The sequence below is a fragment of the Corvus brachyrhynchos genome, unplaced genomic scaffold, assembly GCF_000691975.1.
Source record: "Corvus brachyrhynchos isolate BGI_N302 unplaced genomic scaffold, ASM69197v1 scaffold42, whole genome shotgun sequence".
In the NCBI taxonomy this organism is placed as follows: domain Eukaryota; kingdom Metazoa; phylum Chordata; class Aves; order Passeriformes; family Corvidae; genus Corvus; species Corvus brachyrhynchos.
The window spans coordinates 897,917-925,197 of NW_008237242.1; the positions used below are offsets into that span (position 1 = coordinate 897,917).

Sequence of the window (27,281 nt, forward strand, 5' to 3'; positions counted from 1 at the left end):
TCCATCTCTGTTGTTCATAGAATATGCTATGGTGTCTACAAAGTATATTAGAGAACAGCTAGGTTCCTCACCAAGAAGTTTTAAATTAGTTATGGATACAACAAATGTGGTTGGAGTGAGGAAGAAAGTATGGAAGACAGCAAAAGAATAAATGGAAATTATTTCAGAGAAATTTTGCTAAAATATGGATTATTGTATTTATTATGTCGACCCATCAGACTTGAACCTGTATTGATAGTGTTTGCACTTTCAATCAACACAATGAAATCACGGTGTGTGTAACCACTTAAAATCCATACAAGAGGAATTTATTTTGACTATAGATTTCGTGAGATGTTTTAAAATCAAAAAGTAAAATAATAGGTTTGATGAGCTGTACAACAGTGAAAAGGAAAATAAGTAAATGCTGGAAAAGAGGCAAAGAAAACCAGAAGGATACCAGGAGAGTCAGGACAGCAACAAAATATTACTGCTACTCATATTCCCTGGTTGTTCTCCCATGTCCTTTCTTATAACACCAGTTATAGTCACCTTTTAAATTCTTGTTCAATTCTCTACATTAAAAAAAAATGCAATATATTGCTTGAAATTTGACATGTGTATATTTTCTATTGGCATGGATAGAAGACCATAAATAGAAATGGCTTGAGACTTACAAAGTGTGTGCTTGTTTTTCACGTTTTACTGTAACTTGGCATAACTGAAAATTAATTTATCCAAAATAAAGTCTATAAAAGATGGGGCTGAAGTTTTAAGCATTATTTACACTGCAACATAATCTGGCCCCTCAAACTGGCATTTACTAAAATGCTTTGGTTTTACCATGCACAAGGGATAAATGAAAAAAAAAAGAGTAGAATTACCTTTGTATTACACCACCAATAATCAGAGAATTCTAGGAATACTGACCAAAGGTAGTGGACAAATAAGTCTACTACATATATTCTGATGTCTTTAAAAAATTTTTTGACTTGAGAATCCATACATTAAACAGACATGAATGTGCAATCAAGTCCTTCAAAGCCTAAAATGCAAGCAAAGAAAGCTACGTATGGAAACCAAATCTCAGAGCTCTGTGCCTTTGCATGCGCTAGATCTAGGAGACTGAACAGGATAACCACACGAGTCCACAACCTAAGCATGTAACTGCCTAAAACTTGCCAGGAGATACACAGACAGACAAACAAACAAACAGGTTTGCATTCTTACTCCCACTCCTTTCTGAGTCAGGACCATGCCAGACATTTTCACCCAGTGGAGATCCAGAAGCCAGAGAGTCCTCACCTTGGGAATGGTGTCAGCAGCACTTGAGGAGTTATGTTATTCTTTTCCTCTCAAAAGGCAAGTTGCAGGAAGAGGGAATTCCACCATTCCTTTCGAAGCTGTGTTATTGGGCAGAGGGAAACGCAAGGCTTCTAAAGACAAATACATATGCCGAGAGAGCAAAACGCAGCACTGTGTTTAACCTAATGACTAAAATGCTCACCTATAACAGGAAGCCCCAGGCTGTGAAATGAACCTGGGAGCAAGAACAGGGACACAGGGTATCCCAAGTCCAGATAATTGTGCGCATTCTGTGTGACAGTTGTGTTTATTTGTTAGTCCCTCAGGACTTAGCCTGGAATTAGGCAAATAGGTGTTTGGGTCATGACAGTTCTGAGAAAAACACAAGCAGAATGGTGAGAACTGAGGAGTTTTCCAAATCAAATCGAGCAGTGCCCATTAACTTTATAGATTTCCAGAACTAAGCTTTTTTTATCTGGGGGGACTTTAAAGGTCACAGTTTGGACTCAGGTGCTTACTGTGTAATTAAGTATTATTCCAGGTGCAAATTTCCATTTGCCATTTTTGTGACCTTTAAGATAGGAAAATTCTACCACTCTGAATAACTCCTAACAGTGAGAAGAGAGGTGTCATTACCTATACAGAGACTACATGTAAATTAATCATCTGTGCTACAACATATCTTTCAGATGAGTTAACTCACAAGAAGTAAGGCATGATATCTCTTTTTAATCAACTGAAATAAAACATTTCTTGAAATTCATGTGTTGTAAGAGGCTGTTGGCAAGTAAAGAAATAGATGAAAGGTTCTATTTGGGAATAGTTTCACAGCCATACTGAGGATTTTAGGGATGAAGTGGCTCATAATCAAACATCTAGGGACTGAAAGCATCCTAGTTATCTTTTAAAAAGATGGTAACATGATTCCATGAATTTAAGCCATGGACCCAATTTTCTTATGGAAAGAATTCACTGAACAACAAATCAAACATTAAAAGAGGTGTTAGGGTAAAGCTTACACCTGATTTGGCAAAAGTCTTGTATTCTACAACAGGAAATGTTCCCTCTCAGTCTATCCAGGTTGTTTTTCTCAGCAAAATACTGGACAAAAAAGATCCTTTGAAATCTTTTAACAAAGTCTGCCATGTGATACGTTCCATGATCCAAATAGGTCTGGCATGGGCATATCTTGATTCAACAAAATACTTAAACCTCAGTGTCAAACAAGTCATTTACAGATTTAGACTATCAGCACTAAGCTAAATTAACAGGTGTTTTTGTAGGAATTAAGAGTTGGACTAGTTCCATAGAGATATAACTGCATAATTTGAATGTCCTGCTAATGATGATACAAAACTGCATATCGAGACAGTCCAACCTAAAATGAACTCTCTGTAGTGTGTGTGCAAGCCAGAATTAAAAAAACAAAAGCAACTCTCCATATCTAACTTCAAGGTCTCTGTCAAGCTACACCAGAAGTTCCTCAGAGTAGAGCTCTGTTTTCTGTGCATGTTTGCACAAAGTTCTTGGACCCGAGTGATCTCAGTCTCACTGTCTGCGAGTCCTTAGTGCTACTATACTGTAAAAAAGACAAAATAACATGGATGGGCAGCTGAAACCATAGTAGGGAAAAGTAAAATTCAGTGCTGGTAAGGTGTCAGCTTCCAGCTGAGGAAAAACAGGAAAGAAAGAAATGTAAAGGCAGGAAATGTACCCTATAAACTTTCAGAGCACAGCTTTTTATCTGTTTTGATCTATATTTTGTGGGAGTAAATACAACTTTAGTCAAGAATGTGAAGCAGCAAAGCAAAGCAGGCATAAAAGAAATAGTTATTATAGTAACTTTGTAAAGTACCAAGTAGTACCATAACACTAAATACTACTTTATAAAATAGAATCTGACATATATTGTGAATGCCTGAGCTTTTGTATACGCATAGTAAGAAATTATTCCTATATTTTCATGGAATTCTTTGTTATTTTTTGCATCAAAAGTATTTTTTAATGTAGTTCAGAGACTAACAAGAGTACATAAACTAGGCATAGTTTGTCTTTCAATGAAGTCTCTTGTCTGAGGATGAAATCAGGAATAATGTCCCTATTCCATTAAGAACAGTCTGCTTCAGTGCCAGCAGTGAAAACTCCTCTTCGTTCCAAATCCTCTACTAATGCCCTGAAATTACTTGTCTTAAAAATAAAATTTGAAAAAAAGAAAAAGGAGAGAAATCAGAGATGACAAACAAGGGATAAATACAGAAACAGTTCAAGGAAAACAAGTGAAAAAAAAAATTAAAACATTTAAAGGCAAACAGAGAAGTTGAAGTTGGATAAAAAGAGACCAATTTTTTGGACATGTTCTCAAAGGAAGAAAATTACCTCCTAATTGGGGAAGACAGGCAAATGAGCCAAACAACTAGAGACAAAAGGGAAAAAGTGTATGTCTAACACTAGGGCAAAGAAATAGCAAAGGACAAATTTCAATGATTTCTAAAAAGCCTTTTTAACAACACTCAGAAGCTGTTATAGCCTCAGATTTGGTGTCCATTTTAGGCAGTATCTGATCCAATTGTGGCTTTACTCATTGCTTAGTTACATCAGTTCTTACAGCTTCAGACTCTCCTTTCCACTTGCATGCCTTCTGGCCACAAAATCCAAGAAGATTCTGTGGCTGCAAGCAAAAGCATCATGCAAGTGCCCAGCCGTAGCTGTGAATTTGTTTTGGGAATTCAGGCTCCTCCAGAGTGGGGCAGAAGGTGGCAGGCAGAGTGTTTTACTAATTTTGAGTTGGGAATTAAGTGCCCATGTATATCTGTAAATCTAGCTCTGAATGCCCCCAATACACATTTATTATAAAATGCCTCTGCGTCTTTGCAAATTGTAACTGAATACTGGTGTTAAAAGCCTGGTATGGGTCTTCTGGGAAAATAATCTCTCTTACAGGATAAAGCAAACCCTTGGGGCCAAGTTCAGGGAGCAGGTGTTCTTGAGGTACTGTGTCTGCAGGGCTGTGGCTCTGTATCTCCCCAGCACAGCTGTGAGCACCATGGCACTCCTGTGGCCCCTGAGCAAAGGTAACACAAGGACTTCTCTTCTGGTCCAGTGGGCAATTCTCTGACATCAACGTGACTCTTACTTTGCTATACACTTGCTTTTCTCTGGACATGTCCCTTTTTGCAGATCCCAGATCTTTTCCAGATCCCAGTCATGTCTAGGATATCTAGCTCTTCCACACTATTTCTCCCGTGACTCCTCTCACGGTATGTCTCAGGCAAAGGAGAGGTAGCTGCTTGTGTTCAAATTAACCCATATTCCACCTTAATAAAGATTCTAATAGAGTAGCTTGGAGCACAGGTCCTTAAGCTCTCTGCTACAATGTCATAATGCAGTTAAAACCTGGTATTTATGTTCAACAAAATAGTTTCAAAGGGAACATACCTTCCTACCTACATAAGAAAAACCAGAAAGTAAGGAAGGAGGGGTGATATATCAGATATACCAGGGGGTGAAGATTCAATATAAAATTACGAAACAAAAACTATGAAAATCAAAGTCATGCTGAGCAAATTGTGTGATTCTTGTGGCAAGCAAGGAAAGAAATTAAGAAATGGATTTTGTCGGCAACTTGAAGTATTTCTTATCACTAGAGAAGTAATTTACCTGTTTGTCTCAAGTAAATACAGTTGTAGACTTATCTGAAACTGGCTGTTAGAAGAAAGGTGTCAGAACAAAATGGTAAATTAACCAGAAACAAATGACCCAAAGAACAAAAGCAGTCATTCCAGAGCTCTGCAGGAACATAGGAATGAAATGGCTGCGCAGCTAACAAAAATATACAATGCCCCATTAAACTGGTAGAAGCTTGATTCCCTTCATGGCTCTTGCCCAATTGTTGTTATAGAACAAAATGTTATCTGCTTGCTGGTTACAAGATTTTCTGGAACTGGACCATTAACAGCTGTTAGTCTAGAACAGCCTTTAACTCAGTGTAAGGTATTCTGCTGAAAAAGCAAAGGTAATTCTGTACCTCATATACTAAAGAAAAGGGTATTGATATGGACCTCATTTTATAGTGTTCTGAGATTTACAGTAAAAAGCAGAAGTGTATATAACTCTCAGTGGTGTGTTCTGATTGAACTGGCAAGCATTGATAAAGAAAAAGCACTTCTTGCACCATCATTGATATAACACATAGTAATTTCCTCTTGAAATATGTTTAAGTGATATTTGGTCAATTGAGAATGGCAACTGTCAGAATTTTGTACTGCTTGCTTGAAAACACAGCAGAGAGTGTGGGCATTGTAAAAAATGTAAGTTTGAAATAATTGTATGGTTTTAATTCCTGTGTGATTCTGAAATAAGATAGAGACCAGAAGCTCATAAGATTTCATTTCAATAACTTAGTCTTAAAATAATGAATTATTTGAAGTAATGAAAAAGGCAATACTTTCTCTTTATTAATTTTTTATATATAATTCTTCTAAGTGGGCCAGAAGTATAGACTTAAGCTTCCCTAAAGTTCTTGCATGAATGTTTAGATGTAAGTAAAGTCCCATCTTCCTTCTTCTAAGAGTTATGGTTCGGGGGTTTTTTTAATTGATGTGTTGTTTAAACTCATAGGTAGGTCTGCCACCCATTTCATATATGCAACACAAAGAGTCATGTGAAGGAGCCTCCACTATTGTGACACCAGGGCATTTTTGTGACACAATTGAGGACTTCATTTTATCCAAGGACGATTTTGAACCTCATTTTCAAATTCAATTAAGGAAATTGTGTGAAATTTTTTTTTTTTTTAAAAACCAGCTATCTCCATAACATATCTGTTCCAAAAAATATTACAGAACAATTTTTGTCTTGCTACTTCAGACCCTGATTTTATTGCTTACTTCATCACACTTTGATGTTAATCCGTTTAAGACATTTTTCATGGAAGGTTGTGTGTTTCTTAGACATACAAATATATCCATAGTTTTTAAAGCCTGACACGAAGGCTTTATTTTTTCCTTTCTGGTACCCAGCATCTAGAACTGAAGACTGTAGGCCATTCATCAGTGTGTTCCTATTTTTGGAATAAGGAATTCCAAAACATACCTACAATTTTGCAATTTCCATGCCATTACCCTAACTGCCAGAATTATTTTCACCTTCTGCTCCTTGCAAGTTTTAAATACTCTCTTCACTGTAGTCATACATATTGAATTTTATTTTGAACATCTACACTGGTATAAAATCAATGCAATAAAATGGTTTATCTTGTTAGATTGTTCTGATTGTCATCAGGATTATCTACAAATAAATTTTTCCATAAACTTAACTGTATCACTGACAAGAATAGCTCAAAAACCCATTTATAACTCTAAACTGATTTGCTTTTTCATTATGAACTGTGTACATTATTTAACAATGTTTCTGTTATACACTGTACATACGTATAGAATTCAGCTTGTTAAGTTAAACAGGCACTACTAATTTTTGTCCAGAAAAAGCCTAAATTCTGTTGATAAATCTACTCTTTCCTGCAGTGCAAAAATGGTACACTATTAACCATTTGAGAAGTCAGGCTCTGATAGTGTTGATTAGCTGATTTTTTCTGTTACAAAGGGTAGACAGAAACCTGCACAACAAGTTGTGAGAGCTTGTTTCACACAAGGCTTTGTCTCATTACAATTTTCAGAATTAACCTGAAACTTGAAACTTTTACTGAGAAAAACCGCTTCCAATATTTAGCCTTCCCAGTCTTGGTCATGAACGGTACTAAGCACTAAAACTCCTGCCACACACAAAGCAGATAGTTGATGGAATACTGCACACCTCCCAAAGGTTTAGTGCCTCCCGCAAGGCCTTGGTTCAGGACTTTATTTTGATGCTTTGTCATTGCTCCTATTTTTAAATCATCATTATATGCTGCTATCTCACTATTTCAAGCCTGTGAATGTTGGTTCCAAGAAGCTAATTCAAAGAAGACAAAGCTACCTTGCCAAATTTAACTTTACTGTTTCAAGAATTTTGTTAATTCAACTTTATCAGATGGGATATTATACCCACTATCTAGTTATTCAAACTCGGAACAGAAAATGAAGTTCAATCTTAATTTATTCTAAGATCGAGAGGGACTGGTAAAATCATGCTGCTCTGCATTGATTATCAAACGCTACAAAAAGGAAATAATTTGCTTAAATTTCTTCTTGAGCTACTAAGACGACTGTGTGAATACAATCAATTTTCAGAAATATCTGTGAAACAACTGCTACTGTGTCTATATTTCAAGCAGTTAAACTGAGTCAGAGAAAAGTTCTCATGTCTCGGACATGACTGCATACAAATCAATAGCAGTGCTAAGATTGAGGCTGAAGAATTAGTAGCTGTTGTGTGTTGACCCATTTCAACATAATGCACTACCAGGGCACATTTTTTTCACATTGCAGAAATTCCTTCTGTAAACTGCAGTGCTGGGCAACCCTGTAATTATGCATAGAGCATGTTAGGATAAAAAAAGCCAATAATTTTTGGCTCAACAGGTTTACATGGCACTTCAAAAACTCACTCTCACTACCAATAATATTCATTCAAACAGCCAACTTAGGTCACTTGGATGTACTGCTTGGATGGCAGTGGAACAGATAATCAAGCCCCTATAGCATAGCATAAGGACTAGTTCTTATAGCAGCCTCAGAAACCCTTACCAACCCCAGTGAGGCTTTGTACTAGTGCAGGGATTAATTCATGTGGAACTAATTGCAGGACTGTGGCCTAAGTAAGAAACCGGTCTAGCTCTATTTGCTTGTTACCCAGTTGTCAAAATGTAGTGCTCATTAAGTGCAGAAACAAAAGATCCAGATGGATTCTTTATATCTGAGAAATGTGTTTCTCATACAAAAAGAAAATAATGAGTATCTCAGCAGCAGAACTTAAAACTTTGTTGAAAAGAAGAGAAACTCTTAGGCAGGTCTCTTAAACAAGAGTAATTCAGATGCCCTTCTTCTACGCATTTTATGATGTAATTTTACCTAAAAAATAACAACTTATGCAAAATGCACTTTAGCTACCTGAACATAAATGAGACTAAACTAAATGCCTTCCAGTCCTGCCACTCTCTTCCATAATGTGAACTCCATGCTTGGTGCCATTTGCATTTTAATCACTTTTCTCCCTGTCCTGTAATACTGTTCTATTTTCTGTTCTGTGCAAGATATTTCTCAACTCCTCTAGCTTAACCAACCTGCTGAAGTCCCTAAATCATGATAAGACAAGCAGAGGTCACTGAATTGAGAGTCACAGCTGTTTTCTTTCACCAGCATATGTCAATAATCTAGTGTAGGAGGCATGACAGCATATTTTAGCTAGCAAAATTTGACATGAAGACATTATCCACTCTACGGAACTACCAATCAAAAAATCTTTAAATTAAAGCAAAACCACAAAGTGATTAAGAATTGGAACTAGAGTTGTCAAAACTGTTGAATGTTACAGCTCTTTCAGGATGTACTAAAGTTCTAACAAGATCTAGAATTGAGCTAGAATGCTCTGCTGCCTATTACTGAGGAGCAGTTTCATAAAACATTTTAGGAAATCTGAGTCTGCCTATCTTTCAAAAAGGGCAATCCCAGTCTTCGCCAAAGTGCATTTCTATCAGTGAAATACCAATACCTGTGTAGCCGTACAAAATAGTTGCCTCAAGGAATTGACCTGGCTAAAAATTGACCCAGTAAAATAAATTCTGATCCAGCTTTCTACACAGTCACAGTTAACCAAAATGCCAGTCCTAGACAGCTGGGAAGACCATGGAGTCATGAACGGAGAGATAGTTGAGTTTCACCATCTGTATGGTTAATGTGTTCCAGATAAAGCCATGAGTTATTTGGCTGGGTATAGAAGACCTACATCAGACAGGCGCCAAGCCATTTAACAATTGCAAATTGCAACTAGTCATGCCAGCTGACCAAGTAACTAAATAAATATGCAAACAAAGCTGCTGGTGGCAAGTACAGGGCAAAATCTTCAAAGTTGTAGCTGGGAAATTTAGGCTGCCACACGTCAGCCCATCTAAGTCTTCCATTTGTAAATGTATTTCAAGCATCATTTATCTGTTCCCCGCAAGATAAATGGATCCAGGCATTCCCTTGCTCCTGTCCCTCAGGCATTGAAACCCACCACTTAATTATCCAGTAAGGCCTTCCAATGCTGATCATCTTCTTCTTTGCAAGTATCAGTATTCCTGAAGGTAAGCGTGTGCGGAGCTGCTTACCTCCCACTTCTTTTTGACTACAAAAAGACCAAACCACAAAGGGATTCTCAAATATGTCTGTCCTGGTTATCCCTTTCAATCTGAAGCACATCTGCAGGACCAGGCCCCACAGAGTAAACAGGCACGGACAAGACTTCTGAAGACTGCTAGTTAGTATGTGTACGCATTGTGTATATGACTACAGTCAAAATCCCAGAATTCAAGACACTTGGCCACAGTAGCTGGGATTGTTTCCTTTTCATTAGCACTCAAGATATATACCTTTGACAGTAATCCTGATTTTAAAAAATAGCAGCACAAAAATCCTTCTGAATAACTGTTCTGATTCTGGGCAGGAGAGGGTTAGTTTTTGCAGTAGCCAGGAGGGGTCTTGGCTAGGACCCAGACGTTATTCTATACCACCCAACATCATTTTTGGGGCGAGGGGAAGGGGCCCCTTCCGGGTCTTGGAGCACGTTGGGGATTTCTGCATGGTGAGCACTTGTGTGTGAATCGTTCGCCTCTTGTACACTTTGTTATTAAAATTATTACTGTTCTTTTTCTTATTTCATTGCTGTCTCTAGTAATTGTTCTTATCTCAAGGCATGATGTCTACATGTTGTGCCTCCAGTTCTCCTCTCTATCCCACCACAGGGGAGGGAGCAGGGAACTGAGCAAGCTACCCATGGTTTGCAGTGTTTCACTGGGAGCACTAAATTGGGAACACTGTTCCGAAACCATGACAATAATTTCAAGTTTTCATTAGGACTACTCATAGTAGTAGATGATACTGGAGAAAGTAAATCAGTGTAGTAAAAACTGTTACAATTAGATATGTCAAGTAAGTACTCTACAGATGGTCATGTTCAGATGTTACTACTACTTTAAAAGACTGAGTAATGATATCTTTTTCCTCCCTTCAGGTGTAATCCTGGGATTTTCTCTTCGATCATATAAGATGAGCTATCGGGAAGTGAAGTACTTTTCGTTTCCAGGAGAACTACTCATGAGAATGCTGCAGATGCTGGTCCTGCCACTAATTGTCTCCAGTTTAGTCACAGGTAAACAAAAACAAAACAAAACACACCCATATTTTTCTCTTCTTTTAAATAATTTTATAAAGATGCACACACCAAAATCTAAAAAGTAACCATTCTATATCCTATAAGTGCTATTACCTGCAGAAGGACACTGCATTGCTATTGCTGGTTTAGAGACAATGTAATAAGACATTTGAATTAATACACAGAGAAACTGAAAGATGTTTTTCTGAATTCCAAGACAGACTAACTGTACAAGTTACTATATGTGGCTGCTATGAAACTGACTCTGTACTCCACTCTCTTCCCTTACTTTCTGAACAGATATTTCCTCCGCAATGTCCTATTGTTATCAAAGATAACATATCTCAAAAACACACTGCCAAAACCCAAGAAAGTTGAAACTGTTTATTGTGGGCAATAACACATGCCTGTAACCACAGATATGTAAAACATCTGTCTGCCTCCTCGTGTTCCAGCAACAGATTAGAAAAAATGGAATCATATCATAGAATGGCTTGGGTTGGAAGGGGCCTTAAAGGGCATCTGGTTCCAACCGTCCTGCCACGGGCAGGGACACCTTCCAGTAGACCAGATTGCTCAGAGCCACATCCAACCTGTTCTTGAACACTGCCAGGGATGGGGCATACGCAGCTTCTCTGGGCAACCTCTGCCAGTGCCCCATCACACTTAGTAAAGATTTTATTCCTGAGATCTAATCTAAACCCACCTTCTTTTAGTTTAAGCCATCTCCTCTTCTATCACTACAAGCCCTCTTATAGGCCCTTCAGGTACTGGAAGGTGTTCTAAGGTCTCCCTGGAACCTTCTCTTCCAGGCTGAGCAACCCCAATGCTCTCAGCCTGTCCTCATGAGAGAGGTACTTCAGCCCTCTGATCATTTTCACGACTTCCTCTGGACCCACTCCAATGAGTCCATGTCCATTGGTGATAGATGGGATAGAATGGAAAGTTTGGAAGAAACTTAATTCCATCAGTTCTGTTTCGTTATCTTCTGGTCAGCAACTCTATTAAGCTTTGAGCACTCTTTACCAAGTTGTTCCTCTAACTAGTGATATATTTAATTTCTTATGATCATATATGCCTTGGCATTCCACCCAAGGTTCATGGAAGACCTCTCAGATTTGTTATGAATGTTCAGGATGTATCTGTGATGTATTTATTTTACCAATTACCTGAAGAAAAGAAGGCATGGATTTTAGTCTATCAACAAATCAGCTTGGAGAACTTAATCAAAATCACCCACCGTGCAGTCCTAGGATCTAAAACAGCAAATACACTACCTTGATTGACAGAGGATCCAGAGACTATAAGTTGTTTTCTATTTAATTGATTGTCAAATATGTTAATATTAAGATCTCTTAAAAATGCAAATGAGCACAGACTCATATCTTCACAGAAACCAAAAGTGTGTGTATGAGTATAAGGTGTTAATGCAACAGCAGGAAACTAGGGTATTCACAGTAACAAAACTGTTTGCCTTCTCATATTCCAAAGAAAAAGTGAAGTTTGTTTCTGTACACACACATTATATGGATACTGAAAATTAAATGAACCCTGAAACTAGGGAGTGATTTGTAAGTTTTGTAGGGGAAATGATGGCAGGTTTTATTCCCAACCAGGGCATAATTCTGTTACATGTCATACTTTCTCCCATCTTCTTGTCCCTTTCACCTGTAGAACTCCCTGGGTTGGCGGGACACTGATAGAAGAACCATTAAAAGTAGCAAAGGAGAGACTTTTACCCTTTTTCGATGCCAACTGAGACTGGCACTGCTGCTCAATTTTGCAGGATGAATTCTTGCAGGAGAATTTAACTGTTGAATTCTCAATTCCTTATAACTCTGCAATCATACTGGTTCTCTCAGAGAGCTCAAGGTAAATTAGGAAACTAGGTAGATCACCCTATACGAGGATTTGAATGATTTTTAACAATCTAAGTAGAAACACAGGTAAAGATCAGGAAATTACCTTAGAGACTCACAAGCATCACAAGGAGCTGGACTTTTGATAAAACAAGTTCATTTGCTGTGTCACCAGGTCTCAGTAGAGATTTTGTGAAACATCAGAAAAAAAAGTTTCCAAGTAATCCTATTCTGAAAAGAATCTTCATTCTCTGGATTCAAACAATACCCCTCTTTTTGATGTGTTTTTTCTTTCCCTTTAAAACCCTTTATCCTTTTTTAAGCCTTTTTTTCCGTAACAATCAATTCCTTTATTATAGACAGGCATTTGGCAAAGAGAAATCTTATCCATTGGTAAGATTTGTCCTATTATCATACAAGTGCCTTGTAATATTAAATGGATTATACTTAGAGTTTCCCTTTGAAGTAGAGACAGTAATTTTCAAGGTGAATAACAACATTTTAAACTTCTTGAGTTGGGTAGGGAACAATCAAAGAAAACTCAATGCAATTCACTAATAGCAGATATAATTTCTTTTTTAAAATCATTCAGTACAGCAAGACTATGCCCTTTTTCATGGGAATAAAATACTTTTCCGAGTTTATTCTAAAAACTGTGGAAAAAAACCTGTTTTCTACCCTGAACAATACCTCATTTAGCATACAAACTGTTTTTTAAAAGGGATGTTTTTACGTTTTTGCTGCAGAACTCTCATACACAAATGAACATACAGGCATTACTGAATATCTAAATAATAATTAAATATAACCTATATAGGTGTACTACTGTGCCATTTGATGTATGGTTGGATTCTTTTTTTACACATTATATAATTAATTGGATAAAAGTCTAATACTTCTCAAGTCAGTCTTAAGACCATTCAGTATCCTTAAGCCAAATCCCTTATTTCCTGTATTTTGTTTGGCAAAGCATAGTGGATGCCTCTTAACTAATTTAGAAGTGACTCCTCCAGGTCTTCATGCTGATAACATACTTGCTTCTTCCAATTGTCAATTATTTGAATAATACTTTGCTGTGTCTCCTAGACATGATATTCTGGGTTTCCTTTTGTATTTATGCAAGAGTGATGGATGTAACTGTGGCAAAACCATAACCTATGGTCTCTGTGGTATTAGAAATAGGCTGGGGATGGTTACATTCCCTTGCGAATTTTGTGAATGTCAAAGAAATTAGAATAAAATCAAACTAATAGTTAATGGGCTATTATATTAATAAAAGATAAATTGTGAAAATGAAGACTTCTGCTCTACAGGTGAACAGTTCTGATGGTTATTCACAGACCTCAGGAAAATAAACTATCCAAGGTGAAGTCAACCTAGTAATATTTCTTTACCCCTTGTTTTCGTATTTAATGAAAGAAGCAATGTAGGATCATTCAGAGGCTTTTAGTCACCTTTGCCTTATGACTTACCATCATTGCACACGGTTCAAGCAGGTATGCAGCTTTCTCCATGAGATTCTATCTTCTGATGTGTGTGTTACCAGGCATGTACTAACATCTACTTGGGAGAAAATGGAGGTTACTTGCATACCATTCACTATCTTTTAATGTTTATAGGAAAATATGATTATATGCATGTCTATTATTTATTTTTGTGGTCTAGACATAAATTCAGCTGTTGGGCTTTATTGTCTACAGTCTTTAAAATGAGAGAACTCCTAAGTCAGCATTCCCAATTGGGATCTCATATAAAGTCAAAAGCAAAATTAAAACATGGTGTATGAGAGGCAATATAAATAACCAAATAAATAGATTAAATTCCCATTTGGATTGTATTATTGCCAAGTCTTTAATATTAATTTAAATATGAATTCTTATACAAACAGAGGACTGAAAATTTTGCTCTGTTTTGAATTTGCAGCAGTTATACAAGAAAAAATATTTTATGCTTTCTCATTTCTTTACAGCTTGAAGCATCTGACATTAAAATTGACACAGTTATTTTAAAACACACATTGTCCCTAAAAGGTATATAAAATAAATATGTATGCATATGATAACAATTCAACTCATCATGAAATTGGCAAAGCTGGAGAAAATTGCATCAGCAATAAGAGTACTATGCATTAGTATTTTTTGAGCTGTTATAGCAAGATGATAATGAAATTGAAATTCCAGTCCTTAAAACTAGCCCACAATTTTTTTTCTGTGAGTTTCAGGTATTCACTGAATATAATGTTGTCACAATGAAGTATCTTTTCCTAACAAAAACATTTATTTCCTGAAATCCCTTCCACAAGAAAGATTCACAGCCAGTCTTTATAAAGAGCACAGTTTGAACATAACATTTATGAGAAATATTAAAGCTAGAGAAATTTTATAAGGGTTATGTGCAAATATTTTCACAATTCTAGTCACAGTTCAGTTTAACAGACAGGTTGCTTTTCCTTCCACAAAATTGTGAGAGCTTGGAATTTAGTTTTTACAGAGACCACTATTTTTAAATGCAAGTGAACAGGGATTAAATTCTGTGCTATTCTTTCAAATATCTTTGTCTGGTAAATTGTAACAAAGCATTAAAAGCCCATTCAAGGCCTGACACTAATTTTTCCTGCACATTGCAGAGACATTAAGTCTACAGTTTATTTAGTAACACACATCCAGATAGTGAAGGAGAATAGGAGTATAGAAACAGTGAAACTGAGGTCTGCTGGCTCACCAAGGATTACACAGCAATTATAGAATCAAGCAAAGATTCCATTTGTGAATACCAATACAACACACTGTGCACTAGACAATACCGCTTGTCCAAACTGTTGATGGGAGTAACACTAACGTGGTGCAAATGAGTCTTAACCACTTACCAGGATTTTGTGTGCAAGATTCTGTACAAACACAGATGGTGAGTCTCCTTCCAAAAAAAGAAGGCTGTATGGAAAAACAGTGTAAAAGGATGAGCAGAGAAGATTTACTTCAAAGAGGAAGAGCATTTTAACATGCAGATTGCATAATGTCTTCGTTTATATTCACTCCTCTTTCTAATTCAAATAATAACGTAACTTTTGCTAATGGGTTCTGGAAGACACAGAAGCTTCCCTGCCTCTATGGGGTTTCAATAACTGTTGACAACACTGAGTACTGCAGGAGACACAAGTGATTTTGCTTGGGGCAGACTCAGAGACATAAGGTTTTGCCCCAAAACTTTATCAAAATGTTCATAGTAGTTACTGCCACAAAAACTATAGAAAGTATTGACAAAGAGCAGAAAGCGGGAATTTCCATGAATGGATGCTTCCTAACTAGCCTCAGATGTGCATACGATGCTTTTGATTTCAGCTATTGAAGGAATGCAATGAACGGTGCTTGCTAAAAGCATTCAGTAAGGAATAAAGGCTATCCCCTCAATGAGATAAAATAAAGGCACGCAAAGTCACTCAAGTAATATAACAAAGCACTCTCAGGGTTCACAACTAACAGACAAGTTGTAGCTGCAGTTGCTTAAAATTGCCTACAATGAAACAACTGTAATGTTCAAACAACTGAAATTGAGGTATTCTCCAGGTCACTCCCTTACCTAAGTCAGGAAAAATGCAGCATCTGGACATTAACATATTCAATTGCAGAAAGGCAGTTTTTTCCCAGTGCTACCTGTGGATGCAAAATGTGGAAAGTCAGTGTTGTGAGATGTTGTGTAACCTTAGGCAAATCATGTTTTCCTTTTGTATCTCTGCTTTTTTTCTTCCTTCAGATGTAGTGCTGGTGAAGTGTTGTTTGGGGTTTTTTTATAGCTACTAGGCAGAAAAGAATATGACTACATGTGATGGAAAACTCAGCAGATGCATATAGCTATTTTAGTTATATATATTTAGGATTTAAACTAGGTTGTATGACAGGGGACTGTGATACAATGGCTCAGCCTCCCACATCCAGATAGCAGATGTACACTGCCTTCTGTAAAGACATAATTCTAGAAAACAGTCTAATGTTATTACAGTTAAGAAATTAAGTTTTGTATTTGCCTTTCTAACATTGAAATGAGACAGTAAACAATCCATCAAGTGTAACTAGATGCAAATGCTATCAATCATATCAAACCCCTATCCTCTAGTAGTTTTTTTCATTTTGGCAATGGCAATCTCCTTTATTAACATATTAAATTAGTAGCAGTAAACATAAAGGGCCAGAATTTCTCTTTTACTCTCTTAACCCCTCACATCAGAGCACAACAGAGGTGTCTGGCATAAAGAGACTTGTGCATTACCTCTTCAAAAAAGAGGCTGTGAAACCAACATGTGTCTAGGTTTGTGAATCAGTAGTGCTTGAAGCTTCTAAGTAGCTCCTGTGTTCTCCTGTCTACTGGCTGAGAAGTGTACTGTGGAAAAAAGGCTGTCACCTACTACAAGGTCCCAGGTGCTGTCTCCTATCAGCTACAATATTTATGGTAATTTCAACAGATGGAAAGTCTCTCATTCAGGCAGAACAGACCTGTGGAGCCAGTTATCGTTATCTCAGGAAAAAAAGAAAAGGAGAGACCTAGCAGTAATTCCCTTTAATCCATTCTGCCAGAACAGACAGATAACCAGTGCCTCTGAAACCTCTTACTACTTACAGTTAAGCTGGAAGGTGAAAGCATTAATAAAAGTCAGTCTTACGCTGCTATGTTTAAGAAAAGTTTAAGAAACACAGTGTTCCTGATTCAGTTCATACAGTTCATACACAAAATCCAAGCAGTTAAGCAGTTGTTTGGTCAGTTTAGCTGAACCAGAGCAATGAATCCATTTTCCAAATTCTAAAAATTGGCATATTTTCTATTTTCCCAAAATTCTGATTTTGGCAAGGTCTAAAGAAAGAATTTTAGAAGTCAGAATAATAAATAGTCACCAAGTCAATAAAAAGTTTTACACTGATCTCAGCTGACTCCAGTTATAGGGGAAAGAATTAACAAATTCTCTCTGAACAAAGCACTTCCTAGATTGTCAGTGCATTTGAGCTGTCTATGTGCTTGTATTAGGATCTCTCTGCAGAGGAATCCTGTAGATTAAGCCTCTATGAGTAGTATTAAGCCTCTATGAGTAACCAATCCATGGACATCCCAGGAGTGTATTATTTTTTCATTTATGACTTTCTTTTAATAAATAAAATATTATTTTAAAAGTAACTTACCTTCTTTTTAGGCAACTCTTCCCTCTCCCTTCTCCCACCCAAAGCTTTATAAGCATGTCGACATTGTAAAAGCTGAATCGCACAGCAGCTTTAATTTTATGCACTTGTACATTTCATGCACACATGAGTTCATGCATTCATGTAGGTATTTGCATATGCAATTTACATAACTGGATGACACAGTTATTTAATTTGAACATCCACCTACTTTTTCACCCAAATAAAGGAAAACTCATGCTATATTTGTGTGTGTCCAAAATAGAGACCCTCTTAAAATGTGGGCATATAAATTGCTAAGTTAGTAGGGATCCAGTTATCTTGTAAACAGAATAACCTGTTGGGTTTGGCCAATTGAAGAAACATTACAAATATTGATCCATGTTCAGAAACAATTCATCTCAGACTAGAATCTTTATGGTAGATTCAGGCCAACGGCAGCTAAAAATATACAAACACAAAACAGTAACATAACTATTATAAAGACCTTCCCTTCAGTACCTGTATTTCTGTGTAAAAAAAAGGTCTGGCATATAACTTTCAAAAATAATTATTTGTATAGGCACTCAAAGGTGAAGAAATTGGAACCTTTTTATACTGTTATATTCCACAGCCTTTAAGGGAATGTGGGCAATATATGTTTCGTAATTATGCCACGCATTTCTGAAATATTTTGGACAAATATTTTCAAAGTTAAAAAACTGAGTTTAAATAGCAGGCAGCTACATTAAAAAAAAAAAAGAAGAAGGAAACCAGGTAGTTTAGGAAGCATTCAGCACCTAGAAACATCAACTTTCATGTCAAAACACAGAAGAAATGATGTGCAGATTCTGAGCATGCTGACAATCAGTTAGGAAACAAACTATACCCAGCATTTTGCAAGGCATGGATGTTAGAAAATCATAATGAAATGTCATGAGTATTTGTACAAAAAATATATCTTTGGGTGGAACCTCTTCCTCAAAAACTGCTATGTATCTTAATCTGTGCCAATACTAAAAGCAAGGACTTCAGAAAGGTTCATAAAATTAAATTATAACTCATTATTTCTGAACCATTTCTGAAGCAATTTGGCAATAGGGGATACACAGAAATCTATCTTCACAAGAGCATAAGAGAACAATTCTAAGTGAATTCTTAGTCAGATCTGACTAAGAATTAAAATGCAATAGCAGCAGAGATTAAATTCCTGCATAAAATGACAGTCTGTATAAGATAACATTTGATTATACCATAAAAAAGAAAACTTAAGAAGACAAAGAGCATCCAAAAGCAGAAAATACACAGCAGTGTGGTTTTTGAAGTCTTAGGCTCTGTGAGCAGCAGTGCACAAGCAGCAGGGGTGTTCAAGAACAAAGTCTGCAATAACTAAAGATAGTGAAACTAGAAAACTCCTCTAAAATAATTCAATTTTGCTAGTGGTCCTTAACTGAAGGCTGATTTAAACTTCATTGCAAGTATAACTCCAGCTGCTGCCCAAAGTATTGAGTAACAGGTTGTTATACTTTTATTCAGTTTGCATTCTGCATGCGATTCCAGCTGAATTGACAATAGGGAGCAACCTCCCACCCACAAAGATTTAGTTTTGCTTTTATGTCTTAGTTCAAATGCATAACATCAATACTTTGCTTCCTGACAAAACAAAAATCAAAAACTGTTGAACGAACACATAAGAATTAAAGCATCTTGCCTGAGCACTGGTGGACCATTGTAAAACCACAGTCTCCTTCTTAACATTTTAGTGGAGGGCAGAAGGACTGAAAATATATTAAGGAAAACTCAAAACACTTTTTTGAGTTTAATACAAATATGTGTTGGTTACAGAAAAACAGCAGACCTGAAAATGAAAAAACTCAAAAATACTACAAAATGTAAAACCAGCTAGATTAGTTTGAAAATGGAAAAGACTTGGTTTTACATTTTGTACAGTAAAATGCCCAAAACGCAAAACCAACTCTCAGCATTTTGAGAATTAGGACAAGCATTTTGTTCAGGATATTGCAGATTGAAACTGTAAAATGAAGACATTGTATGTCTTCAATAATGAATGAGTCTGTGATAACATGACAGGTGAACTAGGATGGTGCCAAGTGCAAAGTAGTACACCTGGGAAAGGGGAACAGGCTACACCTATAGCACACCTAATCACAAGTTCTCGGATGGGCACTAGTACAGGCAAGAGTTCTCAGACTCACTGTGAACAGTCCAGAGAGGGTGACAGAGCTTATTACTGGAAGTAAGTTCTAGTAAAACACAAGGAGGAATTAAGCAGACTTCATTTTTTGGCTTAATAAAGATACAACCACAGAAGTTGCTGCAAAAGTCCACAGAAATCATGAATCCTTTGTAGAGGGTAAGATGGAGTAACTACTTATATTTATATATCCTAAATATTTTTCATAATATAGGAAAAATAGCGTGTCCATTGAAATAACAAGAGCATGCATTTATATCAAAGAAAAGGAAGTACTTCTTCACACAAGACAAAATTCAATCATGTTGTATAGCACCACAAGCCAGAAGTTTATAGTTTGAAACTAAAGTTAGAGGCTTCACAGATACAGTAATCACTGGCTATTAAATTTGTGGAACTAGCAATTTAGCAAGGCCCTAGATCCCACTGCTCCCTAGTTGCAGGGAGGGCAAACAAGGGCAATTAACTCTATCTTTTTATGTTCCTCACAGTCTTTCAGAAGAACCTATTGTCAGATAAATGTGAAGACAAACGAGTTGGCAGATCATCGGATTAATTTATTTCCCAGTTTTGTGTTGGTTTCGCTTTCTTTAGAATTTCATATCAGATTGACGGGATCTCTCTGTTTTCACTTGCTAAGATTTCACTGACAAATTACTCTGAGGCATTGACTACTGTCTACAGTTTCAGCTTTCTTTCTGACACACAGCTCTTCAAGAACCAGTTCAAAACCAAGGGAAAAACCATTCCAGGATTTAAGAATCATCTCACTTTTCAACAGACATTAACTCACTCCATTGGCATGAAATTAGACTTCAAAATAAAAGAGCTAAAGCAAGACATAGGTCAAGGAAGAGGGAAAGAAATAAGCACAACAATATCAACAGCTCTTAATTGTCCCACTCTAGGGAAATTTACAAATAGCAACAGTGTAAGAGCCACTATCAAAATGTGACAAAAAACAGCCAGAAGATTGTGAAGAGTTCCACATAGTTAGGTACACAAAGGTTCCTTTCCAGCTTTATCAGCTTACACTTTCCTACTCCTTTCACCCCCCTAGCTCTTCCTTGAACACCATGATCTGCATCCTCATTTCCGACATGCAAATACAGCACAATTCTATCTTATTTTCTTCCTTGTCAGTCTGCCTTTGCTGTAACTGTTTGTGAAAACTGGAAGAATCTAATGAAGAAAGTTCCTCAGGCTGGATTTTGGGAACACCAGGAACATTACTGGAAGTACTTGCACAGCAGAAGAATTAACATGTATCATTGTTTCTTCAGCACTGTGAAATGTGACAAAGTACGAAGTACTTTCTGAATAACTGCATCAGCTACACAGGTCATTGTAGAACACGCAGAAGGTTGTCACTTTCAGAAACAAGGTTCTGTGATACTATCGTCTCTAACCTTGTTTTCGCTCTGAATTTTTTTTCTGTTTTTTGATGATGGATAGTTGTTGACCTATAACATATTATTTCCACTTAATTCTCAAAGCTAATTGCTGTATCTCCTACCTACTCTCCTTCAGACATGTATCTGGATTATAAACTTCTGTAAGGCAGATCCATCATTATCATCATTACTGGAGGCAGAGGTGCTGAAAGCCAGTGTCTTGACAGCATTGGTGGAAATTCCACCTGAATTCTGAGCAATGGAAAATGAGGAGAGTCGCTGTGGACTACAGGACCTACATGACTCAAGCCTTGGGTCTGGATTCCAGTAAGATGTTGGATTGTCTGGAAGAGGAAGAAAGCTTCCCAGACAATTGTTCATCCTAATATTCCAGCCACATGTCACAGCTCTCAATGGTGGAGAATAAGAAGGAGAAAACGGAAATATTCAGAACAAAAATTTCTAAAAATTTGTTGAGACTACAGATATAACTAAGGACTAGCAATATCTGGGATTTGAGTTATATGTCAGAGAGTCACAAAGCAGTTCCTGCATCTGCTAGAATTCTTTTCATCCAGACACTCCTGGTAGTGCATTATTTTTTTCTTTACTTACAGGTTGTTCCTGAATATATTCTATACCCAGATCTTAAGGAATGAACGCAACAAAATATAAATGATACTGTTGTATATGGTGTGGAGAATTTCTCAAAAGATAATCATTGCAAATATATAAGAGCTGACCTTATCGATAGGATTGCTTTCTAGTTCAAAGTTCATTTTTATAGTTGTTAACCTTTCACAGAGACATGGCAGCACAGGGTAGAATATCTTTTCCTTATTTCTTTGTTGCCATGTTGTCTCCGAATGAATGCCTGAGACAGTCACGAACATGGCAAAATATTTGCCGCAGCCTAGAATCTCCTCACAGAATTGACAGTCTTTTTTAATTGGGTGGAAAGTATCTTGGTGTAAACATTTTCAGACTCACACAGTCAGATCTTTTTTTCATCTCACAGGTGAGTCTAGGGTTCAGCTGTTACACTGCTGAAGTTTGATGAAAAACTCTTGTGACATAACACCAGTCCCAGAAATGAGTGGGGTTTTGTGATGGTGGCTTATGCCAGAAAGCAGCAGTTTGGACTAAGTCTGGGCAGACTCTGCCACTTTTATGCACTGCATCAGGTAACTCACTTGGCCCTCCCTGATGGCACATTTCTCCATGTCACAAGGCCTTTTTCCTTTGATTCTCTCTCTTCCCAGAGAGATCTGACTTGATTTGACTGAATGATGCCACTGATACACACTGCAGCAAAGCTACATAAATTTACCTAAACTCCAATCTATTACTCTCTGCAAGGCAGCAAGTGCCATCTGGATTTCAGAAATGGAGAAAAAGAAATTTTACAGGTCTTTACCTGTCCTCAAGGTAGTCCTTTCTTGAGTTGTCTGTCTGTTTCTCAGGTCAACAGAGCTTGCATTTTTAGTGTTTTTGATCTTGGACAAACACACATTGCACTTCCAAAGGAAAGAGGGATATGTCCAAGCAGTACAAACACTGATTCCTCAGAGGTTTGCACACTTAGTAAAAAAAAGCAGTTTGGTACTTCCCAAACTTTCAGCTCCAGGTAGTGTGGGCACAGTCATACATTGCAAACTAGCAAGAAAATCACCTGGAACAGCAAGCTCATAAATTTTGGTTCATTGGGTCACCAGATACAGAAGTTCTGTGTATTCCTTCTATCAACAGTATCTTGAAAAGACCTTTTTCTCTGCAGGAGTCTATCAAAAGAAGATATACTAATGACAATCTACAAAGACAAGTAAAAACTATTGGAATACAGAGACTTGTGCAAAAAAAAGAAAAAAAAAAAGGAAAAAGAACTATCATGCAGAAAAGAAAAGATAGTCCTTTACAGTGTCTCACAGCTGAATAGCAATTCAGTTCTAATACTGAGGGATTAACATGCAAATAAAGAAAATTTAACATTTGTGCCAACAGAAGCTTTCAGATCTTAATGCTGTTCTTAAAGAAACATCATCTCTGGAAGTCAAAAATCAAAGAAAACTAAACTCCAGACCTCCTGGTTGTAAAAAGAATCTCACAAATAGATCCTAACTATATTCAGAAAACTCAAGAGTCACTCAACAAAGAGCATTTGTTTGAAAAAATTTTGGGGTTTACCATATTCCAGTATTTGGAGAACATGACTTCTGGTTCCTGATTGATCAGATCTGGTACTAATCTTCCAGCAATATTCATCTTTACTTCACTGAAGAGATTGAAGGGCTTCAAGTGCACACAAGTTGTGAAGAGGTTTTTGGACTAAGTACATTAGCACAAATATTTATTTAGATGCCTCAGTTCATCACATTTTCAGAATCAGACTTTGGTTTGTTATAATTGTATACTTAAACAGGATTAACTCTTTTTCAGGTAAATGTGTTTCTTCATTCTCAGACAATGATACAAGTAGCTCCTTACTGGTGGTAGATAAGAAAAAAATAAGTACAGCATAGCACTAGAAATATACTATCTGCACCACAGTTAAAAAAATAATTCTGTTTCTTTCCTTCATAAACAGCTCTCTCAGTACTAGAATTTTCTCTTTACTCACATGAAAAGCTAAATACTTTATTCTGTTGTTTCCCACCCACTTCTAACTTATTTCTGAATACTTAGATAATATCTGAGTTTCTCCAGTGAATGTAGTTTCTTTTCAGAGCTAGGGAGAAAGTAGGTTTTGGTCAAGAGTTCATCTAATGAATGGCTATTTCATTAATGAATACATTCTTGCACTGAAAACTAGCTTTGTCCAGATTTTAAAATTTCAGTATGTCCTAATTCCCCAAAGTCTGAAAACCAAGTTAGAGAACATATGCTTACTAAGTCTGGCTAACATCTGTCTCATGGCTAATGAACCTGTGCAAAGGACCATCATCCATTAAGAAAATAAATCTTTCAAATTCAAGATAGGATGATAACTAGTTTGTTAAAAAAAAATAGGCTAGTTTTCTGTTCTACAGAACATCACAGTCCAGTAATAAGAGTAATTTTTAAAAACTCTCTTTTCTCTTTCACCTGTTTAGTTTGAAATCAGCTATTAATTTTCTTTGATACCTCTGACCTCTCACAGAAATTCATATTCTGAATCTTGCCAACAACCAGATAATGCCCAGATGGCAACTGTATAGCGCTTGAATTGTGGAAGCCAAACCCTCTGCTTCAGCTGTACTTAGCACTGCAGCATCCTGAAAAAAGTTTAATAATATTATTAAAAAGTACTGATTGCTACTGTCAGGCATTCCAGAGAAAGTATTAACTTCTTTCCTTTGCTTCCTACAAGTCTGTAAGGTGAAGAAATACAAAGAAAAAAAAGGTACATCTTTGATGTTGCAAGGCTGTAACTGAATCAGTGGCCCAAAGTTCAAGAGGTCATTGAAACAAAAGAGAGAAAAGAAAGAAAACAAAAGCCTGTTCACATGAAACTCCAATTCCACACTTTCTTAATGAGTTCTCAGAAGAGCCTTAACATCATTACTGAATCGTGAAAAAGCCCCACCAAATTATAATGACAATTTAAAACACAATAGACTAACTGCAGCTAAAGTAATGACTCCTTAGTATTCGTATAGCATATTACCAGAGGACCTTAAATTCACAAATAGAAACTATTTTTTTCTTAAACTTGATTTGATTGTTACTCGTTAAATTCTTGGGGGGAATTTTGAGTGTAATTAAGTTCTGATTTACTCCTATTAGAAAAAGGGAAAATGTTATCATGTTATGCATTAAGATATTCTCGTTTATTATTTAATGTATTAGCTAATGGATTATAAGTGGGGTTTTAAAATGCTATTAGTTCATAAATTTAATAATGTCTATACAATTTTTTTCAAATAATTTCTGCATCAGATCCCATTCTCTTTAAATAGACTTGGTTATATGTGATAAAGGAAGTCTCAGATTGTTTCTAGATTCTTTATCAACACAGGATTCAGTTTTTGATAAAAAACTTTATGTGGATGATTTACCAAATGCAAGTTCTTGTGATTCTTTAAAAATAAGAATCCAAAACGTAGTCTGTATTGTCTGATTAGTTATTGCTCTGCAGTTTCTAGTTCAAATAATGACTTAGATGCATGAAAGAGCTCTGTGTATTTCCTTTTGACACGGATAGATATTGTGTAGTGGTGCATCTTATTTGTGCCTGAACTCTCAGGGGAACTGAGGCATCACTATATGAGGTCCTGCATGAATGTCAGTACACACTTGGGCATAATGTCTTTCAGGACAAACCTCCCCAGATTGAGAAGATGTTATACCAAGATCCCTGTCATAGAGAGGTAACTCAGATAACTTATTGCTATGGAGAGCAAAATAGCAGTGGCACAATGGAGTTTCACTCAAAGAGATTTATGTTGCTATGATGCAGATAGCACCTCAACTTGGTGGAAGTTAAAATTATACTTGAAGTGTGAAAGGAGAAAAGTCAGCAAACGAAGTGTGAATCCATCAAGAACAGCACATGTAATCATACATAGTGCTGCAAAATAGAACAAACTGAAAAAAAGCATGGCACATGGGGAGGAATGTAATAAACTAAAAGGATTATGAGGACATGTAAACACCAGCAGAGTGTGTGCAACACAGACAAAAGGAAAGCACTAGCTCCATGAGCAGCTCATGGAAGATCAGTGAGTAAAACAGCAGCGGATGAATGAACTGCCAGATTGAAAGCAAAAGGAACACTTAGAACTTTTAAGTTGGACACAGATGCACGAATCAGTGTTGTATTGCTGACAAGATTTATTAAAAAAAACCAACAACAACAAAGCAGAGCTATTGTGATTATTAATAAACTGGTGCAAGAATAGATAGTAGCTACTGCAACAACAGAAAACATGGAGGGTTCTTCAGTGAGTGAACAGTTACTAGTGCAACTTCAGATTACCCAAAAAAGGAAGTCTCACTATACATACCTGAAGGCAATGTTACTCTGTTTCCAAATTTTCTTAGCATTGCTGAATTAACAAGGAATGATCTTAAGGTTTTAAAAATTGTGCTAGAATTAAAAATCCAAGCAGAAATCCAAAGGCCAGGTTGTTGCCAGATCCATTAGTCACACACTACTATTGGTTCAAGTATGTATCAAGTCACGAATCCAACTGAGCAAAGCTTCCTTCCAAACGATGGTTGCTGCATGAACTCTATAAAATTAATTCATATAAGTGTCTCTTCAGGCACTTGTTACATATTCAAGAGGTAAAAGAAGATTATTTTTTGCACTAGACTGCACTACTAGCTACTGTTCCCTTATGGACACCTCTAATCTCCCATTATTTTTTCAGTAGCAACTAATGTGCATCCCAAGTGATTTAGTATAGTAAATAGTTTACAGCTTTGCCGCACTGTATAGAGCCAGCCAGATAACAGAAGCACCGTACATTTGTGGAATGTTGTTTAATAAGTGCTGCACATACAAAAACATGTCTGTGAAGAACTCCAGGCACAGCCTGCCAAAACTCAGACCAGCATTTTACCAAATTGAAAGTTTGCACATGTGTTTTGAGAAATTGCATTATGGATTTTTATGGACCACTGAGTAGTGTGCTCAACACCATCCAGAAGGTAAATGTAACTGTATCGCTTGTATCTTGATAGGATGCAGTGCATTTCATGCTTAAAGCATGAAAGTATTTTTGGCAACATAGAATAAATGAAGACTATTATTTCATCCTCTGGGAATAGGATAAAAGTCTTACAACTACTAGCATATTTATTTCAGTCTTGCAACAACATGCACTTTAGGATTTAAACTAATTTAATGTGCTTTGGCTTATCAGCTACCAAAATAAACTTGTTCCCTGATTGAACTGAAATAATTTACCACACTACATTATGCCTTTTCATAAACAAATATAGTTATTTCTTTCCCTCCATATAAAGAAAATAATCAGCTTTATGCTCAACATAAGAATCCCATTTCCAGGAAAGCTTAGTCCAAGTGTCTGGACATAAAAGGATGTCTTTTTAGAATTCCGCTGTGCAGGTAGCAGTAGTGTTTTGTTACCAAAAAAAAAAATTTCTGTGTTCCTGG

General features: G+C 36.6%; 1 protein-coding gene and 1 long non-coding RNA gene across 4 annotated transcripts in view; one reads left to right on the forward strand and one right to left on the reverse strand.

Moving 5' to 3' along the window:
* The window catches only part of LOC108445660, a 120,817-nt gene that overhangs the window by 74,887 nt on the left and 18,649 nt on the right, over positions 1-27,281 (reverse strand). The window contains exons 1-4 of one of the 2 annotated variants that reach the window (XR_001860610.1): positions 17,597-26,889; positions 16,008-16,081; positions 15,298-15,361; positions 13,904-13,991 (exon numbers count right to left, since the gene is read on the reverse strand). This is a non-coding gene — a long non-coding RNA (uncharacterized LOC108445660). Of the gene's footprint in view, positions 1-13,903; positions 13,992-15,297; positions 15,362-16,007; positions 16,082-17,596; positions 26,890-27,281 lie in introns of those variants that run through there. The other variant, XR_001860609.1, reaches the window with a different exon arrangement.
* Positions 1-27,281, forward strand: part of SLC1A3 (solute carrier family 1 member 3) — a 61,822-nt gene that overhangs the window by 8,971 nt on the left and 25,570 nt on the right. Inside the window, exon 3 of one of the 2 annotated variants that reach the window (XM_008630607.2) lies at positions 10,432-10,569. In XM_008630607.2, the coding sequence (XP_008628829.1) occupies positions 10,432-10,569 (138 nt within the window). Of the gene's footprint in view, positions 1-10,431; positions 10,570-20,356; positions 20,362-27,281 lie in introns of those variants that run through there. The other variant, XM_017730229.1, reaches the window with a different exon arrangement.